This window comes from Typopeltis vanoorti, chromosome 14 (assembly GCF_054136105.1).
Source record: "Typopeltis vanoorti isolate ZY-2024b chromosome 14, IOZ_Tvanoo_1.0, whole genome shotgun sequence".
In the NCBI taxonomy this organism is placed as follows: domain Eukaryota; kingdom Metazoa; phylum Arthropoda; class Arachnida; order Uropygi; family Thelyphonidae; genus Typopeltis; species Typopeltis vanoorti.
Window position 1 is genome coordinate 110,498,797 of NC_143562.1, and position 26,283 is coordinate 110,525,079.

The 26,283-nt window shown below is 35.4% G+C and overlaps 1 protein-coding gene across 3 annotated transcripts in view; it reads left to right on the forward strand.

Annotated features, from left to right (window-relative positions):
* LOC150099834 (leucine-rich repeat-containing protein 49-like) overlaps window positions 1-26,283 on the forward strand; it is an 853,241-nt gene that overhangs the window by 138,005 nt on the left and 688,953 nt on the right. For all 3 annotated transcript variants that reach the window (XM_090403687.1, XM_090403689.1, XM_090403688.1), the window contains exon 5: window positions 25,866-25,971. In XM_090403687.1, coding sequence (XP_090259813.1) covers window positions 25,866-25,971 — 106 coding nt within the window. The remainder of the gene's footprint in view (window positions 1-25,865; window positions 25,972-26,283) is intronic.

Here is a 26,283-nt window from a genome sequence, read left to right on the forward strand (position 1 = left end):
AGGTTTTCTGTAAGGATAGAAAAATCAGAACTCCATGGTGGACACAGGAATTTAAAGAGGCAGTGAAAATAAAGAGGAAAGCATATCAAAAGTTCCTGGCAAATAAGTCAGCTTGTGCTCTTACACAATACAGAGACAAATGTAAGAAAGCTAAACAAAAGTCGTGGGAAGACTGGTAAGAACATAGAAAATAAATATGAAGAAAGTGGCAAGCTATTCTTTAGGTTGTTGAAGCTCAGAAATGGAGGAAAGAGTGCTGTAAAAGGAATTAGAAATGATGAAGGTGACATGAAAACTGGAGGAAAAAAGATATCCTTGATGTATGGAGTAATTACTTTGAAAAATTGCTAAATGAAACAATCAGTGACAGCACAATTTTAAAAAAACACTGAACATGCATTCAGTCATGAATACATATTCATACTTGAAGTAGAAAAAGCCATCAAAAGCCTGAAATGTGGAAAGGCTGCAGGATTAGATGATATTTAACCAGAGGTGCTCAAGTGTATAAAAGTCTTACAGTGGCTGCATTGCATAGTTCAGAAGGCCTGGAGAGAGGAACAAATTCCAGATGATTGAAGTAGAGCTCTCATAGTACCCATAAATAAAATGAGAAATAAAACTGCATGTGAGAATTACAGCGGTACTTCCCTACTGAGTGTTCCTGGTAAGATTTATGCAAGTATACTTGAGAAATGGTTGAGAAGGATTGTGGAAGGGAAGCTTGGTGAAGAACAAGCTGGATTCAGGCTAAATAGAGGCTGTCAGGATCAGATTTTCACTTTATACCAAATAGTTGAGAACTCATGGGAATATAACAAAGATTTGTATTTAAGACAAGGTACCAAGAGAAAAGCTATTCACAATGCTACAGTTGTATGCTATCAATTTCTCTAAATCCAGAGTACTTTAATAAAAAAAAAGGTGGCACACCTTTTGGCAACTCCTGTAGGTAAAGATGACCTCACTATTGCTTCTGCGTGGTATCTCCCCTTCTGGGCCTGGCTCTCACTTAAGAGGCCTTAGTAAAGGTCGAAACTAGTCTGGGTAGTGGTCCTTCCCTTAATTCATAACATGATACATATCCGCAAGGAGATGTGTTTTGCATTATGGGAGATACTGAGATAGGAAGGAGTGATGTTAGCTTGGTCCACCTTTGCTATGAGTTTCCCAGTGTTGTACTACCTTACCCCAGTCGTGAAGATATTTTCAGGCACGAACTTTGTTTGCTCACACCTGGATAAAGGATTAAACTAAATTTATTATTAGGGACATTATATCAAGCAATACTTGGTCTTTATTTGAGTTATAAGTCAGCAGTTGGAATTAAAGGAAGTACAGGAAGATGATTTAATGTTAAATCTGGTGTCAGACAAGGATGTACATCATCCTCTCTGTTATTCAGTATCTATATGGATGACATTATGAAGGAAAGTGGTATTAAACATGATATCAAAATTGGAGAAGTTAATCTCAGCTCTTTGCTTTATGCGAATGATGTTATACTTCTAAATAAATCTGCTACAAGTCTTCCAGATTCCCTGATTAAATTGAATAACTGTTTTAACAGATATGATATGAAGCTCAGCAATAACAAGACAAAGACAATGAAAATAGGCAGAAACATTGAAAATATCAACTGCATTGTGAATGGAGAACCTATAGAAGAAGTAAAACATTTCAGCTACTTAGGCACAATTTTTAGTGAAGATGGTATGAAGTCAACTGAATGAATTTATATTGAATAAGAGTGAAATTAGTCAAAACACTAAATTAGCTATATACAAGACAGTGTTCAAACCAATTTTAAATTATGGATCCGAGAACTGGGTTAGAAATAAAACACTTCGCCAAAGACCAGAGACTTCCCATATGAGCCTTATGAGAAAGATTAGGGGCATGAACAAATGGCATCAATGACAATATCATATTACAAAATTTCCAGATGAGTGGAATAGAACACTTATAGTACCTATCTATAAAAAAGGGAATTAAGCTGAATGTGAGAATTACATAAGAATTTCTCTACTGAATGTTCCTGGTGATGGCATACTCCTAAATAAATCCAGGACAAGTCTGCAGGATTCCCTGACCAATTTGGTATTTGGTATGAAAATCAGCATTAAAAAGACAAAGACCATGAAAATAGGCAGCAACATTGAAAACATCAACTGCATCCTGAAAGGAGAACCTATAGAACAAGTAAAACATTTCAGCTATTTAGGCACAATTTTTTAGTGAAGATGGCAAGTTAAATTTGGAAATAGACAACAGCATTAGTAAACCTAGTATGGTAGGGAGAGAGATTAGTCAAAACACTAAATAGCTGTATACAATACAGTTAAAACTTGTAAGACAATACAAGTTTTAACTGTATACAGTTTTAATTGTATACAGTTAAAACTGTTCAAACCAGTTTTAATTTATGGAGGTGAGAGCTGGGTTAAAAATAAAACTCTTGACAAAAGCCTGGAGACCACAGTTATGAGAGTCCTGAGAAACATTGGAGTACTGAACAGATGTTGTCACTGGCAGTATCATATTAAAAATGAGGAAATTGGGAAAGATTTTGACATTGTTAGCATCCAGGAATGTGTTAGCAGAGCTAATCTTGGGTGGTATGGCCACTTAAACAGAATATGGGAGGAAAGATTAACTAATAAAGTGTTCTCTGCCAGGTTGGCCAGGAAAAGACCCAGAGGATATATGTGGATTGATACAGTAAAAAGCGCCTTAGAAGACAGATGTATAAGATCTGATAATGTTGATAGATAACAGGCTGATCTGGAGGAAAATTGTTGATAGGAAGTTAGTAACAACGTAACAAGGTTAGTAACTTTTCATGTAGTACTGTCATAAGATCCTGTACTACACCCTCTGAGGATATATGTCAGAAATTCGATGAAAAAAAAAAAAAAGAAATGCCATCTCAGTTACAAACAGATCCTCTTACACTGACCAAATCCAGAACTCTTGAATATTCTGTGCCTTCTACTACTGTGAAGTCCACCCAAGACATTTGTCCTTCAAGAATTCCAAAAATTCCAATTTTCTTTCTGATACATGCAATTTCCTCTTCTCAATTTATACTGTTGTATTTAAAATCTTCCATAATGATATTCTTATTGCACTTGCCAAGCTCAACTGTCTACACATCACCTGCTCTTCACACTCTATGCTCCCTGACTTATAGCAGCATTCACTAAATCCTGTTCTGCCCACCTCCACATCTCTCAAAATTGTTAATGCCACTGCCCCTCTATATCCTTCACACAACTCATCACTTATCATAAGTAATACTCCACTATTATGTTTGCTATTTTTTATTTGCAATAGTATTGTGCACTGGTCTACAGTTTTGTGAGTTTTTATTCAAACATTTTTATAAAAATTGTTATTAATAATATATTTATTCACTCAGGCAATGTCGCTTTCTAAGACAACAAGAAAAAGAAAAATTGCTGATGAGGGGAGAAAATTTCAAGATAAATGGGAATTGAATTACTTCTGCACTGAAACAAAGGACAAAATTGTGTGCATTATTTGTAACAAAACAATTAGTGTCGTCAAAGAATATAATATAAAAAGGCACTACAATAAAATTCACAAAGAACAATATTCACACTTTCAGGGTAAACTGAGAGTAGAAAAATTAAAAAGTATGAAGAATTCATTTCAAAGTCAACAACAAATATTTTCAAAAATTATGAAAGACAATGAATCAGCAGTTAGAGCCAGTTATGAAATCAGCTATTTATTGGCAAAACATTCCAATCCTTTTAGGGACAGGTCCTTAGTTAATGAGTGTATGATAAAAGCAGCTGAAAACGTATGTCTCAAAAATGTGCAAGTATTTCACAATATTTCTTTGTCCAGAAATACTGTGATCGAAAGAATAACCGAAATGGCAGATAATCTGCATGACCAGTTGCAAGAAACATCTGCAAACACACAGTGCTTTTCAATTGCACTTGATGAAAATTTCGATATTCATGACATGGCTCAAGTTGCTCTGTTTCTTTGGGCTTGTGACGACAATATGAATATTACTGAAGAGTTCATGGAAATGATTCCTATCCATGGAACCACTACAGGAGAAGACATTTTTGATGCCATGTGGAGCATTTTGGATAAATACCAACTTCCTCTGAACAGGCTCGTAGCAGCGACAACTGATGGTGTTCCAAGCAATGACAAGCAAAAATAAAGGTTTCATATCAAGACTTGCAGCAAAGTTAAAGTAAATGTATCCAGACATTCCAAAACTGCAATCTTTTCACTGCATTATTCATTAGCAGGTCCTGTGCTCCAAAGTATTGGACGTGAGCAGCGTATTCAAGCCTGTGGCAAATACTCTGAACTTCATCCGATCCAGAGGCTCAATCACCACCAGTTTGCACAATGTCTTAAAGACTTAGAGAGTGAATTTGAAGGGCTATCTTATTACACAGAGATTCATTGGTTATCTTGTCATAAGGTTCTAAAAAGCTTCTTTTTTTTTACTTTTAGAGGAGATCAAATTGTTCATAGAAATGAAAAATCATGATGTTGCATTTCTTAATGATTAGACATGGGTAGAAAATCTAGTATTCTTTGTTGATATTACAGGACATTTGAATGAATTAAATGTCAGACTTCAGGGGAAAGATCAGTTAATAACACACGTTTATGATGCACTGGCAAGTTTTAGATGTAAATTGGTTTTGTTTCAAAATCATTTAAAAGAGAATATTCTAAATTACTTTCCTATGTGTGAACAGTTGAACAATAAGAATCAAAGTTTTACCTTTTCTCAATATTGTCCCAAACTAGAAAAGATTAAAGAAGAATTTTATAGATGATTTAAAGATTTTAAGGAGCAACAAGTTTTTTCGATTTTTACTGATCCTTTTTCCTTTAATTTCGAAAAAGCTTCTATTTGTATTCAAATGGAACTTATTGATTTCCAAAATTATTCCATTTTAAAAGCGAAATACCAAGAAGTTGGTGTTCCAAAAATATACAGTTATTTAGGTCAAAAATATCCAGAAATAATAAAGTTTGCAGCAAATATTCTATGTTATTTTGGAAGCACCTATTTATGCAAACAATTATTCTGATGTATGAAAAGTAACAAAACAGCCCACACATCAAGATTAACCAACATCAATCTTTCTGCCATAGTCAAGGTCGTATGCTCACAATCTTTGAGTCCAAATTTTGGCAAGCTGGTTAACTATAAATGTTGTCAAGTGTCGGGAAAAAAAATAAAATACTACAATTAATTTACTTAAATTTACTATAATTATATTATGCAAGTATGTATATTTTAACCCGAAAATATTATCATTTTCCCCCAAAATATTTTCATTAACATTTAAAAAATTCCCCAAAATATAGACACCCCCCCCCCCAAAAAAAAAAAAAAAAAGAAGAATTTATTTCAACACAAACACGAAAAATTTCAAACTAACAGAAGGCTCTGTAAATTTTTGTGATGGTTATTAATGAGAGTTTATACTTTTTTTAGACTATAAATAGTTCATTTATTCGAATAAAATTTAATTATTTCAGTTTAATTTGGTTTAAATGTCTTATTGTTCTAGTGTAAATTTTAATGTAATAAAAATATTCTTTTTTTTTTTGAGTTGTCATACTATTATTTTGTGTGTTTTGTAATGACTTAGAATAAATAAAATTTTTGTTATTAATTTTCCAATTTATTTATACTCATTCTTTCACTTCCCGTTGATTCTAATTAGTGCAGGTTTTTTTAGTTGAAAATATTTTGTGCCCCACTTGAGATACAGTTTTATGCAATGGCCTGCGGTCCAATTGAGTTTGACACTCTCGTTTTAAAGCCCATGCTGTTTATTTACAAATGTCTTTGTGAATAGCGTGGAATTTTTTTTTTCTTGACTATTATGTATAAGACTATTATACTTTTTTTATATATAATGTTTGTCAAGTAGCTTTATTTTATCGTCCTACATGTTTCGCCAATTTTTCTATTGCCATCTTTAGGGAATACCAACTAGTAAGCTAGATGAAGGTAACAGACTACGTTATAACTGATGGTTCTAATTCATACAAAAAATTAGTATTGTGCGTCACAATGCGCGTGTCTCGCGAACGTGATTTATTCGTTATGGCTCATGATGTAATTGTCATGAAAGTTCATTTCTTTGATGTTTAATGATCTGATGGAAGCTTTCCAAATTTCTGGTAAGGTTAGACGTTGATTCTTGTTTAGGTTTTCAGTTTTACGGGCGACTGTAGCTGGTTCTTGAATGGTAGTTATCTTCTATATAGGGTATAAGACTTTTATCCCACTCATTGTGATGGTTAGTAGAGGCAAAGGCAAAAAGACTCGACAACAAGATTCTCTTTACTGATATACCACATAGACAACGTGATGACGTCCATTAGTACTATTACATTTCCATTTGTCATTTCAGCAGCATTTCCAAAAAATTAGCTAACCTTCTAAAACCACATAATATCAGAGTAGCATTCAAGCCACTCAACACTATTCGGAAATTTTTAAGATCACCAAAAGATCCTCATCCATTCTACAAGTACTCTTGAGTATATAATATACCTTGCTCATGTGGTATTAGTTACGTAGGTCACACCTCTAGAAGCTTTGAAACGAGAAAGAAAGAACACATAGGATATGTCAGAAACAACAGACAAGACATTTCAGGCCTTTCTTGCCACTTTGCCTCTACTAATCATCACATTGAGTGGGATAAGAGCCTTATGCCCTATATAGAAGATAACTACCATTCAAGAACCTTCAAGGAAGCAGCTACAGTCGCCCGTAAAACTGAAAACCTAAACAAGGATCAAGGTCTAACCTTACCAGAAATTTGGAAAGCTTTAATCAGATCATTAAACATCAAAGAAATGAACTTTCATGACAATTACATCATGAGCCATAACGAATAAATCACGTTCGCGAGACACGTGCATTGTCATGCACAATACTAATTTTTTGTATGAATTAGAACCATCAGTTATAACCTACTCTGTTACCTTCATTTAGCTTACTAGTTTGTATTCCCTGAAGATGCCGATAGAAAAATTGGCGAAATATGTAGGACAATAAAATAAAGCGACTTGACAAACATTATATATAAAAAAAAGTGTAATAGTCTTTGTGAATATTTTTGTAAATCATGGATAGTAGACTGATGGATTGATAATTCATCTTCTACTTGCTTTTTTTGTGTATTAGAATAAGGCTAGTCTATTTTCTGTACTCTTAGTACATCATTTTTCTTCAGCCATATGTTAAAAGTTTAGCCAATATTTTGTAGATCACTTCCCCAACTGCTTTTAGAGGCCCAGCTGTGAATCCATCTTCACCTGCAGCCTTTCCAGTTGCATGCTTTGGATACTTCACATAACTTCTGGTAGAATTTGTAGCACTTCAGTTATTTCATAGTTTTCTTTTTCATTTGTCTTTTCATGCTGATGTAATATTGAGTAAAATTCTTCATTCTTTTTGCTCTAGCATATCTATTTCTGGTTATATTTCCATCTTGTAGTTAGACTACAACCATTTGTGTCTTTCTATTCATCAGTTGCTTCTTTTGAGCCTGTGGTTGTCTTCAGTTGTTTGTTATAAGTTTTTAATATTATAATACAGGCACCTCCATGGAGTCTGAAGACTCATTGCAGGAGACCCAATGATGTCGCTTCTAAAACAGTTTCTAAAATGATCCCACTAAATGAGAATATCATCATCATTCCTGATGTATGGATTCTCAAAGGATGTACAGGATACTATGATAGTACTACATGAACAGTTCCTATTATTACCTGCTATCTTCTAGGACCCCTGTATTGTCAAATCTTATTTCAGTCTTCTTAAGCACTTTATCAATCCAACTTGATCTTTTTCTTGTAACCCTGGCATGAAAACAAACACCTGCTTCACAAATCTTTCCTCTGACATTCTGTTTAAGTGTCCATGCTGCTTTAGATTGACTGTACTCACACATACCTAAATGCAATTTTTTTTCAGTGTTAAGTTCCTAATATCTTCATTTCAAACATTCTATGTGTTTACTCCCCTAATTGTTTTTAACTTGTGATCTCCACTTTGTATTTGTGATCTCCAGGCTTTAATCAATCATTTTATTTCTAACCCATTCTTAAATTTATAAATTAAAATTGGTTTGAATATTCTTGCAAAATGTCATACATATCATCAATTTCCTGATATGTGCCCCCAAGGGGTATTCAGGTTCATGTTGGAAGTTTAATGGAATATTATCAGCACTGAGAAAGGATTAAAAACAATTTTAATACTTCCAATATTTTGTCTCTGTCACAGAGACATCTTCAAGGATTACAAAAAAAACCTTTTGTAACAACACACACACACACACACACACACACACACACACACACACACACACACACACACACACACACACACACACACACACACACACACACACACACACACACACACACACACAAAATATAACACAATAGTGAGTGAAACTAAAGTTCTATCTAGATGGTGTACCTTATGGGCATTTGCAGGTGTCTAGGATGTAAAGAGGGATCTCTGATAATTAATGTTTCCCAAATTTTGGGAAGTTTATTGCAACCATATTTGTTTAAATTCAGTTGATTCCTGAGTGCAGATTCAAAGAAAAGTCTTTCTTTATTGAGTTTACTATGGTGGAGCATGGTGGTGGTTTTTTCCAGTTGATCCTGTGGGTTGTATCCAAAACATGGTCTGCAAGGCCAGATTGACCATAATCGTGATTGCAGATGTATGACTTGTGTTCTTCTAACCAGATTGTTGCTGGTCTGTCTGAAGTGAGCCAGTTTACAGGCAAGGTACTATATATACTCCAGGCACTGAGAGAGGAGGAGCTGGTCTTTGGTGGAACAGATAAGGGTAGCAAGTTTACGGTGGAGCTTAAAAGCTGTATGGAGGTTGTACTTTTTTAATGATCTGGCTATTTTTTCTAATGTACCACAGATGTAAGGTATGGTGATGTCATTTCTGAAGTCCTTCTGAAGAGATAGTTGGGGAATGGGGAAGGACTTGATTATTTTTTTAATTCTGTAGTCACTGTAGCCATTAGAAAGGAAGGTGTTATGTATGTGTTTAAGTTCGGTTGAATGGGCAGTTTCACTGGAATTAAGATTGTGGGCTCTATTGGTAAGAGTTTTAACTTTGGACAGACCAGCAACAATCCGGTTAGAAGAACACAAGTCATACATCTGCAATCACGATTATGGTCAATCTGGCCTTGCAGACCATGTTTTGGATGCAACCCACAGGATCAACTGGAAAAAAACCACCATGCTCCACCATAGTAAATTCAAAAAAGAAAGACTTTTCTTTGAATCTGCATCTGCACTCAGGAATCAACCGAATTTAAACAAATACGGTTGCATTAAACTTCCCCAAAACATTAATTATCAGAGATCCTTCTTTACATCCTAGGCCACCTGCAAATGCCCATAAAGGGTGCACCACCTAGATAGGACTTTATTCACTCACTATTGTGTTATATTTGTGCGTGTGTGTGTTGTTACAAAAGGGTTTTTTGTAATCCCTGAAGACATCTTTGTGACAGAGACAAAATATTAGAAGTATTAAAATTGTTTTTAATCCTTTCTCAGTGCTGATAATATTCCATTAAACCTCCAACATGAATTCTTCACAGCACTTAAGCCTCAACACACGGAGAGTATTCAGGTTACTATGACAGCACTACATGATCAAGTTCAATTATTATTAATTTCCTATCAACAATTTTCCTCCAAATCAGCCTATTACTTGTTAGCACTCCGGTATTATCATAGTTAACATTTTGTTCTTCTAAGACACGTCTGACTGAATCAATCCTATACCTTGGTCTTCTTCTGGGTCTCTTTCCTGCTATCTTGGCTCCAAACACCTGTTTTTCTAACCTTTCCTCACCCATTCCATTTAAGTGGCCATATAAGTTCCTTTCTAATATCTTAATTTTTAATATGATTCTGCTATTGATTGGTTCACTCCTTTAATTTTTCTCAGAATTCCCATGTCTGTGGTCTCTAGTTTTTGATCAAGTGCTTTATTTCTAACCCAACTCTCAGATTCATAACGTGAAACGTTTGAATACTGTCTTGTGTAATGCTGGTTTGATGTATTGGCTAATTTCTCTTTTATTCCATATTCATATTCTGTTGGCTTTTTGTCTACCATCTTCACTAAAAACTGTGCCTAAATAGCTGAAATCTTTTACTTGTTCTACAGACTCTCAATTCAGAATGCAGCTCAAGTTTTCTATGTTCCTGTGTATTTTCATAGTTTTGGTCTTTTTATTGCTGATTTTCATGCTAAATTTGTTACAGCCATTATTCAATTTAGAGAATTCTGGAGACTTGTAATAGATGTGTTTAAGAGTACATCATCTGCATAAAGAGCTAAATAATAAAGAGATGAGTTTGACATTTCCAATTCTAATGTCAGGCCTAATATCACTTTCTTTTATAATGTGATCCATATAGATGATGAAAAAGAGTAGAGATGATGTGCATTCTTGGAGATAATGTGCATCCTTGTGTTACCTATAGATACAGTAAATCATACTGATAAACTGAAGACTTCTATCATGATGCATTCCAGCATTACAACAAAGGAAAACATTATTTCAAAATTGGCAAGGAAACTTTAAATGCCAAAACTGGTACACAAGAATTAGATGAAATCTCAATGAAAAATTTTAGATATAACACAAGAGACACAGAGGAGCAAGACAAAATTTGAATTGCGGAGTGGACATCTACACGAACTCCCTTTTCAAGAAAAAAAATCGATCCATAGATCAACATTGCCATCTATAATAAGATTTTTAAATCTGTTCTTTAATTCATTGGAATATATATATATATATATATATATATATATATATATATATTTTTTTTTTTTTTTTTTAATATTGAGGTAGGTACATCTGTTTTATTTTTATCTTTGAAACATTTTTCTAAAAAATACAAAAAGTATAAAAAGGTATAAAAGTCTTGTAGTGACTGCACTGCATAGTTCAGAAGGGTTGGGCAGAGGGACAAATTCAAGTTGCTTGGAGTAGGGCTCTAATAGAATCCATATACAAAAAAAAAAAAAAAAAAAAAAAAAAAAAAAAAAAAAAAAAAAAAAACCGAATGTGAGAATTACAAAAGAATTACAAAATTCCCTACTGAGTGTTCCTGGTAATATTTATGCAAGTGTACTTGAGAAACAGTTCATAAGAATTGCGGAAGGGAAGCTCGGTGAAGAAAAAGCTGGATTCAGGCAAAATAGAGCCTGTCAGGATCAAATTTTCACTTTATAACATATAGTTGAGAATTCATGGGAATATAACAAAGATCGTATTTAAGTTTTATAGATCTGGAAAAGGCATATGACATTGACACAATAGAACAGCAGTTCTATGGTGTCAGTGGAGCATTATGGGAAGCAATACTTAGTCTTTGAGTTGTTACTCAGCAGTTAGAATTGAAGGAAGTACAGGAAGATGGTTTAATGTTAAATCTGGTATCAATAAGGATGTACATTATCTATATGGATCACTTTATGAAGGAAAGCAGTATTAAACTTGATGTTAAAATTGGAGATGTTAATCTCAGCTCTTTATGCAGATGATGTTATACTTCTAAATAAATCTTCTACAAGTCTGCAGGATTCCTGACTAAATTGAATAACTGTTGTAACAGATATGGTGTGTTGTAACAGTCAAGTAAAACATTTCAGCTGCTGAGGCACAATTTTTAGTGAAGATGGTAAATTAAATATGGAAATAAGCAACAGAATCAACAAAGAAGTCAACTGAATAAATTTATATGGGATAAGAGAGAAATTAGTCAAAACATTAAATTAGCTGTATACAAGACAGTGTTCAAACCAATTTTAACTTATAGATCTGAGAACTTGGTCAGAAGAGACTGCAGATATGAGAGTCCTGAGAAAGATTAGGGGCATAAACAGATGGCATCAATGGCAATATCATATTAAAAACAAGGATATTAGGAAAGAACTTGATATTGTCAGTATACAGGAATGTGTTAGCAGAGCTAATCTCATGTGGTATGATCAGTTAAACAGATTAAACTCAAACAGGAAAGATTAGCAAAACAAGTTTTTTCTGTTATGTTGGCAGGAAAAAGACCCAGAGGAAGACTGAGATATAGGTTGATTGATACAGTAAAAAATGCCTTAGATGACAGAAATATGAGATCTGATAATGTTCTAGTCTTGACAGGTAACAGATTGATTTGGAGGAAAATTGTAGATAGGAAGTTAGTAATGATGTAAATTTTTCATGTAGTTCTATCATAATATCCTGTACACCCCTTGATTGTACATATCAGGAATTTGATGATGATGAACATTTTTCTAATTTCTTTTTTTGGCAGTTTTGAATCAATTTGAATCTTATTGTCTACCATATAATGGTCACTTCCTATGTGGAAAATTTTGATAATAATACAATTTCTAAAGATGTTTTTTCTGTTAGTAAAGATAAAGTCATTCTCCCTAGTTCTTCCATTTGGACTGGTTTATCTGCTTTCTATGTCATTTTTTTTTTCCCCTTAAAAAAAGAGTTCATCATATATAGGCTTCCTCCCTCACTCCCCAATACTTCAAATTCTATCAATCTTTCTTCTCTTTTGTCTCTTGTGCCATATCTAAAATTTTTCATTGAGCTTTCATCTGAAATTGTTTTCCTTTGTTGTAATGCTGGAATTCATCTTGATAGGTCTTCAGTTTATCAGTATGATTTATTGTTGATGCTGGATGAACTTCAGGGTATAACTTTTTAAGATTATTATTATTATTTGTATTCAGGCCTAAATGGAGTCAAAAGACTCATCGTGGAAGGACCTTCCTAGGAAACACAAAGTCTATGATACCACTCCTTGAACTCATTGACCTTTCTTGCTCTCGCCACCCTCAGTCAATGCATTCTACGGTTCAACCACCCTCCACGCAAAGAAATGAAGCCTCATCCTCTTGCTCACAGCTTCCTTTCATAACTTCCAGGGATGGCCCCTTGTCATCTCTCCTTCTTGCTGTTCCACTAAGTGAAAGAACTCCCCAATGTCAATGTTTTAACTGCCTCTCAACAGTTTAAAAGTCTTGAACATACCACCTCTCCTCTTTCTATCCACCAAACTCTACAGTCCACATTCCCTCAGCCGATCCTCATAACTAACATTGTACATTAATCTTTGTTATCCACCTCTGTACCCTTTTCATAGTTAATTTATTTCCTTTAAATCCTGGGGACCAAATTTCAGAGCAATAATCTAAGTGTGGTCTGATCAGAGTCTTATATAACAGAATGATAGCTCTTTATCTATGCAGGTCAGCATCCTGGGTTACCTTCACCATTTTTGCAATATGCTCCCTGAATTTCAGTTTTCTATCAACCATCACCCCCAGATCTCTTACCCCCCCTCCCACTTCTTCCGGTACAGCTCCAATCGAGTATGCAGCCTCCCATCGATGTATCCCAAACTTCAAAACTTTAAATTTTGCTGCATTGAACTGAAGCTCCCATTCATTTGACCATCTGTCTAGTTTATTCAAATCCTCTTGCTGGGCTGCCACATCTGCACTATTACTAATAATCCTGCCCATCTCACATCATCTGCAAATAAATAATATTCCCTTGCAGTCCATTGACAATGTCATTGATATAAAGGTTGAACAATACAGGTCCCAGTACTGAGCATTGTAGAACTCCCACTTGTAACCCTCTGCCTCCTTGATATATTCCCACCATATACAACTCTCTGGTAACTATCATACAGCCAATCCTGATATGCTGCAACCCATGTGCTGCAACTTAAGTATCAGCTTATCATGTGGTACCCTATCAAATGCCTCTGTGAAATCCAAAAAAATGGCAGTAAATGCCTTTCCCTCATCAACTGCTTTTGTCACTTTATTATAAAAGGCAATCATATTACTAAAGCAAGAATGCTCCTTAACAAATCCATGTTGATTCTCACAAATAACATTACCCTCATCTGCCCAATGCTATATATGGTCCCTTAATAATTTCTCCAAGACCTTAGCAACTACTGATGACACATATATTGGCCTATAATTAGACACTTTGAGTCTGCTACTGCTCTTATGCAATGGCACTATCTTACCTTTGTTCCATTCCTTGGATACCTCTCCCATAGTCATACTTTCATTGAAAAGCCAGGTTAATGGAGCTGTCAATTTTTTAGCACATTCTCTCAAAACCTGTGGTTAAATACCATTCCAGTTCCCCAGCTTTACTGACATCCAGAGTACTCAGTATTTGGAACACACTCTTCTTTTGCACCTCTAAACTGCCCTATCCCTCTATTATTAAAACCTATTTCTCCAGGATGAAATACTCCAATAAAGTGTTCATTGAACAACTCCACTATGTCCTCTGCATCAGTCACTCTATTCCCATTATGATCTCACAATATCATTCTTCCACAGTCATTTCTCCTCCTACTGGCCACATAGCTAAAAAATTCCCTAGGACTTTCTTTGGATCTCAGGGCCGATCTCCTCTCATATTCCAGTTTCGCTTTCCTTACCACACTAGTCACTCTTCTGGCCTGAATCTTATATTTCTCATGCATCTGCTCTCCACATATCTCTTTCATAATCCCTTTTTCACCTGCAGTTACTGTTTGATATTGTTTGTCATCCACTTTACAGCAAATTGTGTTCTCTTCTTCTTTCGTGGAATACAGCTTACTATTGCTGCTAACAAATCTTGCTTTACAATTTCCCAAGCACTAATGATATCTCGCCCTTCCAATTCTTCCCTCTATGGAACTGTCCCAAGTTGATATATAAGACTATTATAATCACCTCCCTTTTAATTCTGCATACGTTCCCTTTTCTTTGATACTCTTGCATATCTATTAATCTTCCAAGTCAAAACCACATGGTCACACTCTCCACTTGGGGTTGAGAGATGTCATCTCAGTTATTATCAGCTCTTCTGATGCTATGGCAACACATACACAATCTTTACTTTCTGTGTTTTCCTCTGTACAACCAAAAGCAAGAAGCTCAGATCTTTTGTCACCCAATTTACATTTCCTCTCAAGTCATGCTTGCCTAACATCACAATCATCTCATCCACCTTTTCACCCTGCTTAATTGCTATAGCCAAACACTCTATCGTTCCTCCAGATAAAAACTCCTCTGGCATCCTATCTTTCACTCCATGGATAGATTGTCCGTATAACATATATAGATAGTTGTTACCACTCTGTTCCTTGATCGCTCACCTGCCTCACTTACTCTCTCTTCTCTAACTCTTTCACTCTGTGTTCCCCTACTTACCTTCTGTCCTGGCATCACTCTATCCCTGGTTCCAACACTCCCTCTCATTCTTTTCCTCTCTTTCTGTCTGTTTCCATTCTCTCCTCTTCTATCGTTCCCATAACTCTCTCTCACTCCTACTCTGATTCGCCTTGCATTCATCTCTTCCATTCGCCTAATCTCATCTTTCATACTTCTCATCTCATTTCCGAGACATTCCACCATCTCTTTCAGCTCATCTATCTCTCTGCAAGTTAGCCACTCTTACTTGCCATTCATCCTCCCAATCATGACCATCTCCGACAACTTCACAATTGTTCAAGCCTTCCACACTCCCCAATCTTATTTCTTCATTCATATTTTGCTGCTCATTATTGTTGTTGTTGTTGTTGTTGTTGTCGAGTTTATTGAAGAGCTTTTAGATATGACTGATATGTAGAAGCTCTTAGAAACTGATATAGAACTGTTTTGGCAGTCTGTTGAACTTCGATGGAGTAGAGCTTTTCTCTAGAGTTATTTTCAATTTTCTGTAGAGCAGGAGCAATTGCTGGAAAAGAATAGATATGGACAGGTGTTAGTTCAACTAACCCAGCCATGCTTAGTGAAAACTTGACATGCCGGTCCCCAGCCTGGATAAATGGGGAGGATTAAGTGCAGGGCTAGCAACCCAGTCTCAGAAAAAATTTGCTATTCCAACTGAAACCTTCCAAAATGTGATACCGGATGAAGAAAATAGAACACGAAACTGCCACAAACACAAGGCACCTCTGTGAAAGCCCTTCTGGGGAAGCAGAGCTGCGGAAGAAAGTGACAGACACTTTACTAAAAGACAAGCTTAGACTGGGGATGTTCATCATCAAATTCCTGCCATGTACCATCAATTGGTTTACAGGATATGATAGTATTACATGAAAAAAATTACATCATTACTAACTTCTTATCTACAATTTTCCTCCAAATCAGTCTGTTACTTGTCAAGACTCCAACCTCATCAGATCTTATATTTCTATCACCTAAGGCACTTTGTATTGTATCAATCCACCTATATCATGGTCTCCCTCTGGGTCGTTTTCCTACCAACCTGGCAGAGAACACTTGTTTTGCTAATCTTTCCTCGCCCATTCTGTTTAAGTGACCATACCACCTGAGATTAGCTCTGCTAACGCATTCCTGGATGATGACAATGTCAAGTTCTTTCCTAATATCATTTTTTTTTAATATGATATTACCATTGATGCCATCTGTTCATGTCTATAATCTTTCTCAGGACTCTCATATCTGTGGTCTCTAGTCTTTGGTCAAGTGCTCTCAGATCCATAAGTTAAAACTGGTTTGAACACTGTCTTGTATACAGCTAATTTAGTGTTCCGACTAATTTCTCTCTTATTCCATATGAATTTATTCAATTGACTTCCTAATATACCAGCTTTGCTGATTCTGTTTTCTATTTCTATATTTAATTTACCATCTTCACTAAAAAGCGTGCCTAAGTGGTGAAATGTTTCACTTGTTCCACAGGTTCTCCATTCACAACACCTTCATTTTCAATGATTCTGCCTATTTTCATTGTCTTTGTCTTTTTATTGCTGACCTTCATACCATATCTATTACAACAGCTATTCAATTAGTCAGAGAATCTTGCTGACTTGTAGCGAATTTATTTAGAAGTATAACATCATCCGCATAAAGCAAAGAGCTGACATTAACATCTCCAATTCTGATATCATGTTTCATTCCACTTTCCTTCATAATGTGATCCATATAGATATTGAATAACAGAGGGGATAATGTACATCCTTGTCTCACACCAGATTTAACATTAAACCATCTTCCTGTACTTCCTTCAATTCTAACTGCTGACTTACAACTCAAATAAAGACTAAGTATTGCTTGATATAATGCCCGATTGACACCATATAACTGTAGGGTATTGAATAGCTTCTCTCTTGGCACCTTGTTATATGCCTTTTCCAAATCGACAAAACTTAAATACAGATCTCTGTTATATTACCATGCTTTCTAGACTATTTGTCATAAAGTGAAGATCTGATCCTGACAGCCTCTATTTGGCTTGAATACAGCTTGTTCTTCACCAAGCTTTTCTTCCACAATTCTTCTCAACCGTTTCTCAAGTATACTTGCATAGATCTTGCCAGGAACACTCAGTAGGGAAATATCTCTGTAATTCTCACATTCAGTTTTATTTCCCTTTTTATATATGGGTCCTACGAGAGCTCTACTCCAATCATCAGGAATTCGTCCCTCTGTCCAGGATTTCTGAACTATGCAGTGCAGCCACTGTAAGACTCTTATACCACCATACTTCAGCATTTCTGGTCGAATATCACCTACTCCTGCTGCCTTTCCACATTTCAAGCCTTTGATGGCTTTTTCTACTTCAGGAATAGATATGTATTCCTGACTGCATGCCTGGTCAGTATTTTTTACCACTGTGCTGTCATCACTGCTTGTTTCATTTAGCAGTTTTTCAAAGTAATTACTCCATATTTCAAGGATATCTTTTTCTCCCGTTTTCATGTCACCTTTATCATCTCTAACTCCTTTTACAGCACTCTTTCCTCCATCCCTAAGCTTCTTCAACAACCTCCAGAATATTTTGCCACCTTCTTGATATTTATTTTCTATATGGAACTACTAGGGGGGTGATTATGAAGAGCTCAGGAGACAGCTTGCAGGTGTAGCATGGAATTAGGAGTTAGCTGGAAAAGAGATCAATGCAGCTTGGGGGATTTTCAAAAAATATTTAGTGGATGTAATGTCTAAATGTATACCACGGGTGAGAAGGTTAAATAAGGTAGGTGTGAGATGGATGAATAAAGAGATTAAGCATGCAATACAGAGAAAAAGGGCATTGTGGAGGCAGCATAAGAGAAGTGGAAGTAACCAATTTCATGAGGTCTACAAAGACCAGGCAAGGCAGGTGACTTGGTTGGTGAGAGTAGCTAAAGAGAGGTATGAACAGCAGTTAGCTAATGAAGCTAAAAAGAATCCTAGGGAGTTCTTTCGATATGTAGCCAGCAAAAGAAAGAATGATTATGGAAGGATGACATTGATTGGAGGAAATGGTATAAAGACAGCTGTTGCAGAATGTGTGGTGGAGATACTTAATGAGCAGTTCATAAAGATCTTTCAATCTTGTGAATGTGACTTCATGGAGGGATTAAGAGCAGTTGATGATGGGGAGGAGAGACTGACTGTAAGTGAGCAAGAGGTGTTTGGGAGTTGGGTAAACTAGATGTAAATAAGGCTGTGGGACTTGATAATATATCACCGCGTATTCTGTCGGAATGTGCCAGAGAGTTGACACCTGCCTTGACATATTTTTTTAATACGAGTCTTGCACTTGGTCAAGTCCCTAAAGAGTGGAAGGAGGGCAAGATTGTGCCACTTCATAAAGGAGGTGATCGAACTCAAGCATCAAACTATAGGCCTATCTGTGTGTCGGGTGTTGTGGTTAAGTTGTTGGAGAAGCTTGTGAGAACTAGGATCCAGAGTTGGGTTGACAACAATGGTATAATCTTTGATGGACAGCATGGATTTGCTAAAGGGAGGTCGTGTTTTAGTAATCTACTTACTTATTACAATAAAGTGACTGCTTCCTTGGACAGAGGAGAAGGATACACAGTAATATACTTGGATTTCGCAAAAGCTTTTGATAGAGTACCTCATGATAAGTTGACAGTCAAACTAGAGCAGATGGGGTTGGATATTAGATTAGTGCATTGGATTGGAGACTGGCTATCTGATAGGTAGCAACAAGTTGTGTATGGGGGTGCAATATCCAGGAAAGGAAAGTCACTAGTGGAGTGCCTCAGGGATCTGTTTTAGGGCCATTACTATTTAACTTGTATATTAATGATATTGGCAAAGATTTGGATGGAGATATTCAGTTGTTTGCAGATGATGCAAAGTTGGGACGAACCATAAAGAGTAGTGAAGATGTTGTGGCCTTGCAAGAAGACTTGAATAAATTGAGTGATTGGGCAAGCAAATGGGGATGTGAGTTCAATGTTGCAAAATGTAAGGTTTTAAAATTTGGAAAACAAAGATGGGATGAAGAATCGCCAAAATTGTGAAGACAACACAAAGACTTCTGGGAATGATGAGGAGGACACTGACGTGTAGAAGTAGGGAGATTCTTGTTCCATTGTATAAGGCTTTGATTAGGCCACACATGGACTATTGTGCCCAGACTTGGTCACCTGGTTTTCAGAAGGATGAAGAGATGTTGGAAAGGGTCCAAAGGCGACTGACTAAGGTAGTTTCTGACCTCTGAAATGTTGAGTATGAGGAAAGATTGAAAAGATGTAATTTGCAGAGTCTAGTGGAGAGAAGGAAGAGGGGAGATATGATAGAGACCTACAAGTTGGTAAGGGGTTGTTATAGGATCAATGGTGGAGAAGTTCTACAGAGAATAGTGGGAGATCAGGGGAGAACCAGAGGTCATCCCTGGAAACTGTATAAAGAGGGTGTGAGTAGGGGAGTGAGAGGCAGGTATTTTTCGTGCAGAGTTGTGAATGATTGGAATGCCTTGCCTGAGGGTGTGGTGTCTGCAAGGAGTTTGAATGTGTTTAAGACCCGGTATGATGAGATGTGTGTGAGATAAAAGGACCTCCTAGATGAGTCTTTGACTCCATGAGGTATTGTTTAATAATAATAATAATAATAATAATAATAATAATATTCTTGCCAAAGTCCTCCCATGACTTTTTAGCTAGTTTTACACAGTGTTTAGCATTCTTGCATTTGTCTCTGTATACTCTAAGAGCACAAGCTGACTTATTTGACAGGAACTTTTGATATGCTTTCTTCTTTTCCTTCACTGCCTCTTTAACTTCCTGTGTACACCAGGGAGTTCTGATTTTTTTATCCTTGCAGACAACCTCACCACATGCCTCTCTGGCAGAATCAATCAATGTTTTCTTCAGAATTTGCCTCTGAATCTCTAAGGTTTCATTCCTGTTCTCAAACTCTTTCATTTTTTCTTCAATAATCTTTGTGTATTTTAGTCTACAGTTCACATCTGAGAGCTGCTCAACTTTTATTTGCTTTAAAACTTTCTTACATGTTATTCTTTTCAATATGAAATTCAATTTTATCCTGCTCAAGACTAAATAGTGATTGCTTCCAATTTCAAATTCTTTGTACACTCTGGTGTTCTGCAGCAGGGAGAAAACATCACTATCAACAATAACATAGTCAATGAGACTTTTCTTATTCCTTGCCTCTTCTCTCCATGTGAATTTGTGCACATTTTTATGTTGGAACATGGTGTTAGTAATAACCAGGCCATGTCCTGAGCAGAAATCCAACAGATATTTGCCATTATTATTAGCTTTGCTCTTTTCTCCAAACTTTCCCAAAATATTTTTGTGTCTCACAATCATTTCCTACCTATTTAAATCCCCAACAAGGACCAAGTTTTCCCTTTTCATTGTGTCAGTTGCTTTTTCTAAAGCCTCAAAAAATTCCTCCATTTCTACCTTAGTAGAACCTTCTGTGGGACCATAGGCACAAATAAGTCTCATTGTCCAGTTTCCCATTCTCATATTTACCCACATTATTCTACTTGAGACTTACTGCCATTCAAGAAGATTAGCCTCGTATTTTGTGTTGAATATTATGGCTACTCCTTCTTTTCCTTTATTGTCATTGCCTGAATATAACATTTTGTATTTATTGCTCAGAAAGATCTCACCAGTGTTTGTCTTTTAATTGATTGATTAATTAATTTTAATTGAAGTAATTGATAGTACCGATCTTTAATTATGGTAATGTTGATTTGGGATTTGTTTTCAGATTTGTTCCAGTAGCTGACTTTTCCCTGTTCGCCCTGGTTCCCTGGCGAAAACAACAGGGGCCTTGTTTAACTGGGCGACGCCCCAGCCAGCATGAAATTTTGTCATGTCATACCATCATTTTTTATTTTGGTTTAACCAATAAGCATACAATTTGGTCATCTAAATTCCAAATTGCCAGCCCATCCTCGTTTATTCAGTATCCACGTAGATACCCAACAGGGTGCACCACGAGAAGGTGAGGATTGGACATTAGGTCAGAAGCCCTGGTCAGTTCTCTGCATTCCTTTAAAGGCTATGTGGAGGTCTCCTCTCAGTTATACAGCTTTGACCCTTAAGCACCCCAACTGGGGATGTTGGAATGTTAAAACCATGTTTGAAACTGGGAAGACATACCAAGTCTCGAGAGTTCTCGAAAAATACAGACTAGAAATAAATGGATTAAGCGAAACGAGATGGATAAGAACTGGAAAAATCAAATTAAACTGTGGTCACTGCTTAATCTACTCTGGGAACCAAAATACTAATGTCCACACAAAGGAGTTGCACTAATGATGACAAAGAAAGCTCATGGCGCACTAATGGAGTGGAACCCAATATCTGAAATAATACTAGAAACTAGATTTAAAGCCAGCGAGCAGAACATCACAATAACTACTACATATGCACCAACAAATGATGCGATCCAGGAAGAAAAGGATAATTTTTATAACATGCTAAAGAGAAGTATAGAAACAACAAATAAAAAAGATATGCAACTTATAATTGGAGACTTTAATGCTAAGGTTGGAAATGATAATACTAATAAAGAATCTGTTATGGGAAAGTATGCATTAGGAGAAATAAATGCAAATTGAGAGTTATTTATAGAAGTTTTGTATGTTCAATCAGCTTGTAATAGGACGGAGTCTCTTCCAACATAAAAAAAATACACAAGTGGACATGGATAGTACCAGTTAGTAAGACAAAGAACCAAATAGACCATGTACTTATATCAAGGAATTGAAGGAAATCACTCATAGATGTCAGAGTTAGAAGAGGAGCCGAGGCATATTCAGATCACTTTCTCCTAACAGCTACCATGAAAGTAGAAATATTTAAAAATAAACAAACAGTGCACAATAGGAAGAGGTTTAGAATTGAAAAACTCAAAAACAAAGAGATTAGAAATAAATTTATAACAACTCTACAGGATAAATGGGATAAACTCGAAAAAAGAGGATATAACATAGAGTGAAAATGGACTAAGATTAAAGACATACTAATAAGCACATCAGAAAAGATATTGGGATTTCAAACTAATACAGACAAGGAATGGATATCAGAAATCGCCAAATTAAAAATAGAAGAGAGAGATAGAATAAAAGAGAAAGTGTTATTACAGATTGGCAAAAATGCTGAACAAGAACAAGCAGAAAGATATAGAACTAGTAACAAAGAAAAAAAGAAGTGCAAGAAATGATAAAAGAAAATTCATAGAGAATCTAGCAAGAGGCAGAGGATGCTGCATGTATAAATGATACTAGAAAGTTGTATGATATTACAAGGAAATTAAGTGGAAAAAGAAACAAATGGATAGTTCCTATATACAATAAAGATGAAAAATTATTATTAAATGAAAAAGAACAGATAAATAGACGGGTGCAATTCTTCTCAGAAAAATTTCAAGAAATGACTGATGGTGACCTGAGCCTAGAAATAAATGAACAAATTGCATCATTAGATATAAATTTGAACGAAATAACAAAAATAGAAATTACAAAAGCAATAACTCAGATCAAAACAGGTAAAGCACCTGGAGCAGACAACATACCAGGCTATATACTAAAAGCAAATCCAAAACTTATAGCAGAGATATTATATCCCTTACTAAATGAGATATGGCAGAAAGAAGAGTAGCCTAAGGAATGGAATACTGGATTACTGGTTAAATTACCCAAAAAAGAGAACCTATCTGAATGCAAAAATTGGAGAGGTATAACATTGCTGAGTGTTATAAGTAAAATACTAGCAAGGATAATACTAGAAAGAATCAAAATAGAAACAGAAAAACAATTAAGACCAGAACAGCAGGATTTAGAGCCAATAGATCATGCACCGACCACATTGCTACTTTATGAATTATCATAGAACAATCATTGGAATGGCAGGTAAGCTTATATATAAATTTTATCGATTTTGAACAAGCTTTCGACATTATAAACAGATCTTCCCTATGGAAATTACTTAGAAATTATGGACTCCCAGAAAAAATAATAAGAACAATTAAAAAAAATGTATGAAGATTTTGAAATCAAAGTAATACATGGAAATACCCTCTCAGAACCATTTAAAACAAAGACAGGATTAAGGCAAGGTTGTATACTCTCCCCTGCTATGTTTTTAATTGTCGTAGACTGAGTAATGATAAAAGTATCTCATGGAAATACAGGATTACAATGGTTACTTCAAAACCAACTCCACGATTTAGATTTTGCACATGATATCTGCTTACTTTCACAGAAGCACCAACATATAGAACAAAAAAACAACAACACTTGTAGAAACAGCCAAAAAAGTTGGTCTTAGGATAAATAAAAATAAAACAATGTTGATGAAAATAAAAGCAAAGCAGAATAAACAAATAACAATAGAAGAAATACCGCTTGAAGAAGTAGAACAATTCATATATCTTGGTTCAGTAGTATCAATAAAAGGAGGAACTACTGAATATATAAATAGAAGGAAACAGCCAGCTTATTCAACTTTCAACCAACTTAGAAATATTTGGAAAAGCAAGAATTTGTCTATAAAAACTAAAATGAGAATATTTGACTCAAATGTAAAGGCAGTACTGATGTATGGATCAGAAACTTGGATGCTAAACAAAAAGATAGTTAAGAGTGCCCAGGTCTTCCTAAACAAGTGTTTAAGAATGATACTGGGAATATATTGGCCAAAAGAAATATCAAACGAAGAACTATGGCAGAGAACAAACCAGAAACCCATGTTGCAACAGATACATGAAAGGAAGTGGAGATGGTTGGGGCATGTGTTGAGGAAATAAGATAAAATAATAGTAAAACAGGCTCTAGATTGGAACCTGCAGGGTAAAAGAAGACGAGGAAGGCCAAGAGAAACACAGAAAAGAACAATACTGAAAGAAATAATAGATATTAATAAAAACTGGAACTAAATAAAAGCAGAAGCAAAAAACAGAGTCTGGTGGAAAATGGTGGTGGAAGGCCTATGCTCCCAGGTGGTGTGAAGAGGATTAAGTAAGTTAGTTAGTTAGTTCAACTCATGGACAGTTCTTGCATGCTTCATAGCTCCTACTACTGTCTGGCCGAATTTTCATGCCTTTAAAATGTTCCATCCTTAGTCTGGTGATGATTATTTCTCTATTTTCATTAATTTGACTGATTTCATTCTTCTTCTTGAGTGTTTGCATCAGTTAGTGATAGTGGATGTAATTTTTGAGATAAATGTCTTGCTTCTTTGGCTAGACTGTCTGCTCTATCATTGCCTTCAATATTTACATGGGCTGGCATCCATTGCAGTATACAGTTATTATATACCGAGTTGGTAATGATTGAGTAATCACAGGATTTAATAAGGACCTGCTTTTAAGTTTTGTGGAGCTGTAAAAGGCATATGATAAGATTGTCAAGACAAAAGCCGGTTCAAAATGCTTTGTTATGTTATGTGGTGCACAAGGGACTGCAGATTGATATTATTATTACATGACACTTCCAAGGAGTCCAAAGACTCATTGAGGGAGGATAACTACACTACAACTCACCAACTATAGTGAACCGCAACTACCATTATCATCTAAACCAGTTCTATTTACTGCCCACCACCACTATTATTTTCACAGACAATCACAAACATCCATGCCCATGGTGGGATTTAAACCTGCAGCCTTTTGACTGGAGAGCGGATACGCTAACCACTCGGCCAACAGGCAGCCAATTATATTAACAGAATATTAAAACTTTATTAACAGAGAGACCTAAGGGAAATGGGCAAAGAGCAATAATTGCTCAAGCCCAGTTGTTACTGTTATTAAAAGGTACTTTACACTCAAGGTGTACTTTACACTTAAATTATTTAATTGTTTTTATCTCCACATTACTTCAGTTTAAATGTAAGAAGTCAATTTCATTAATAGCAATAAACATTTAGACATAACAAATGTAGCGCTGATTTTTGAATTCTTTGACTCCCACACTTAGTCTTCCCCTTGTTTAATTTGTGATGATCACTGAGTGAGGATATATAGCAATCTTTGCCCGGAGCATGTTTTTAGACATATCATAAGTGTCAACACTACAGCATCACAAATTCATCTCTGAATGGAAATCAACATATGCCTGAAGAATAGAAGTATTTTCTCCTTAATAGACTTGAAGAAGTTATAATAGTAGTTAGTTTCTCTACTGTTGTGCTCTCTCATCTTCCACTAGACTGAGCTGAAAGTTATCTTTACTTTTAAAGATTAAATTCATTTTCATAATACTCTTTGTTCTGAATAAAACAATTTTCACTAACAATTTATTGAAGATTAGTTAATTATCATTCTACTAATTGACACCTGTGTTTTGTACATTTTTTTTTGATCAGTGTTATGATGATATGATCAGTATTATGATGATTATATCAATTTCTTCAGTATTAATATTATATTTTTAAGCCCTTTCAGGATTTATTGCATGAATGTCAACTTTATTTTATAGGCAAATCAACCAAGCTGATAATTAAAAAAACTGATAATGGTAAACTGTATGTCAAAAGAACTACAGAAGAACGTGCTAGTGATCCAGAAAGATTGGTATTAGATAGGTATGTGAAAGTTTGATGTATGATTGACAGAAATTATGAATTAGTTCATATCCTTCTTGATGGCACTGTTTGAAAAGAAGTTCTTAAAACAACAGATGCTTTAATTACTTCTTTTCAGAAAGTTTTGTTTTGAACTATTCCTTAATTCAAAAACTTGCTCAGGATGAAATGACTAATTACTCTTTCTTTCATGGTATTTGGACTTCTGGTCTATTCCCACTTCACACTAAGAGTCTTCATCTGTTTCATGTTCCTTTTTAGTTTCTATTTTAGTATTCTTTTTTGGTTTGACTATTTGGTAACTTTCTGCTC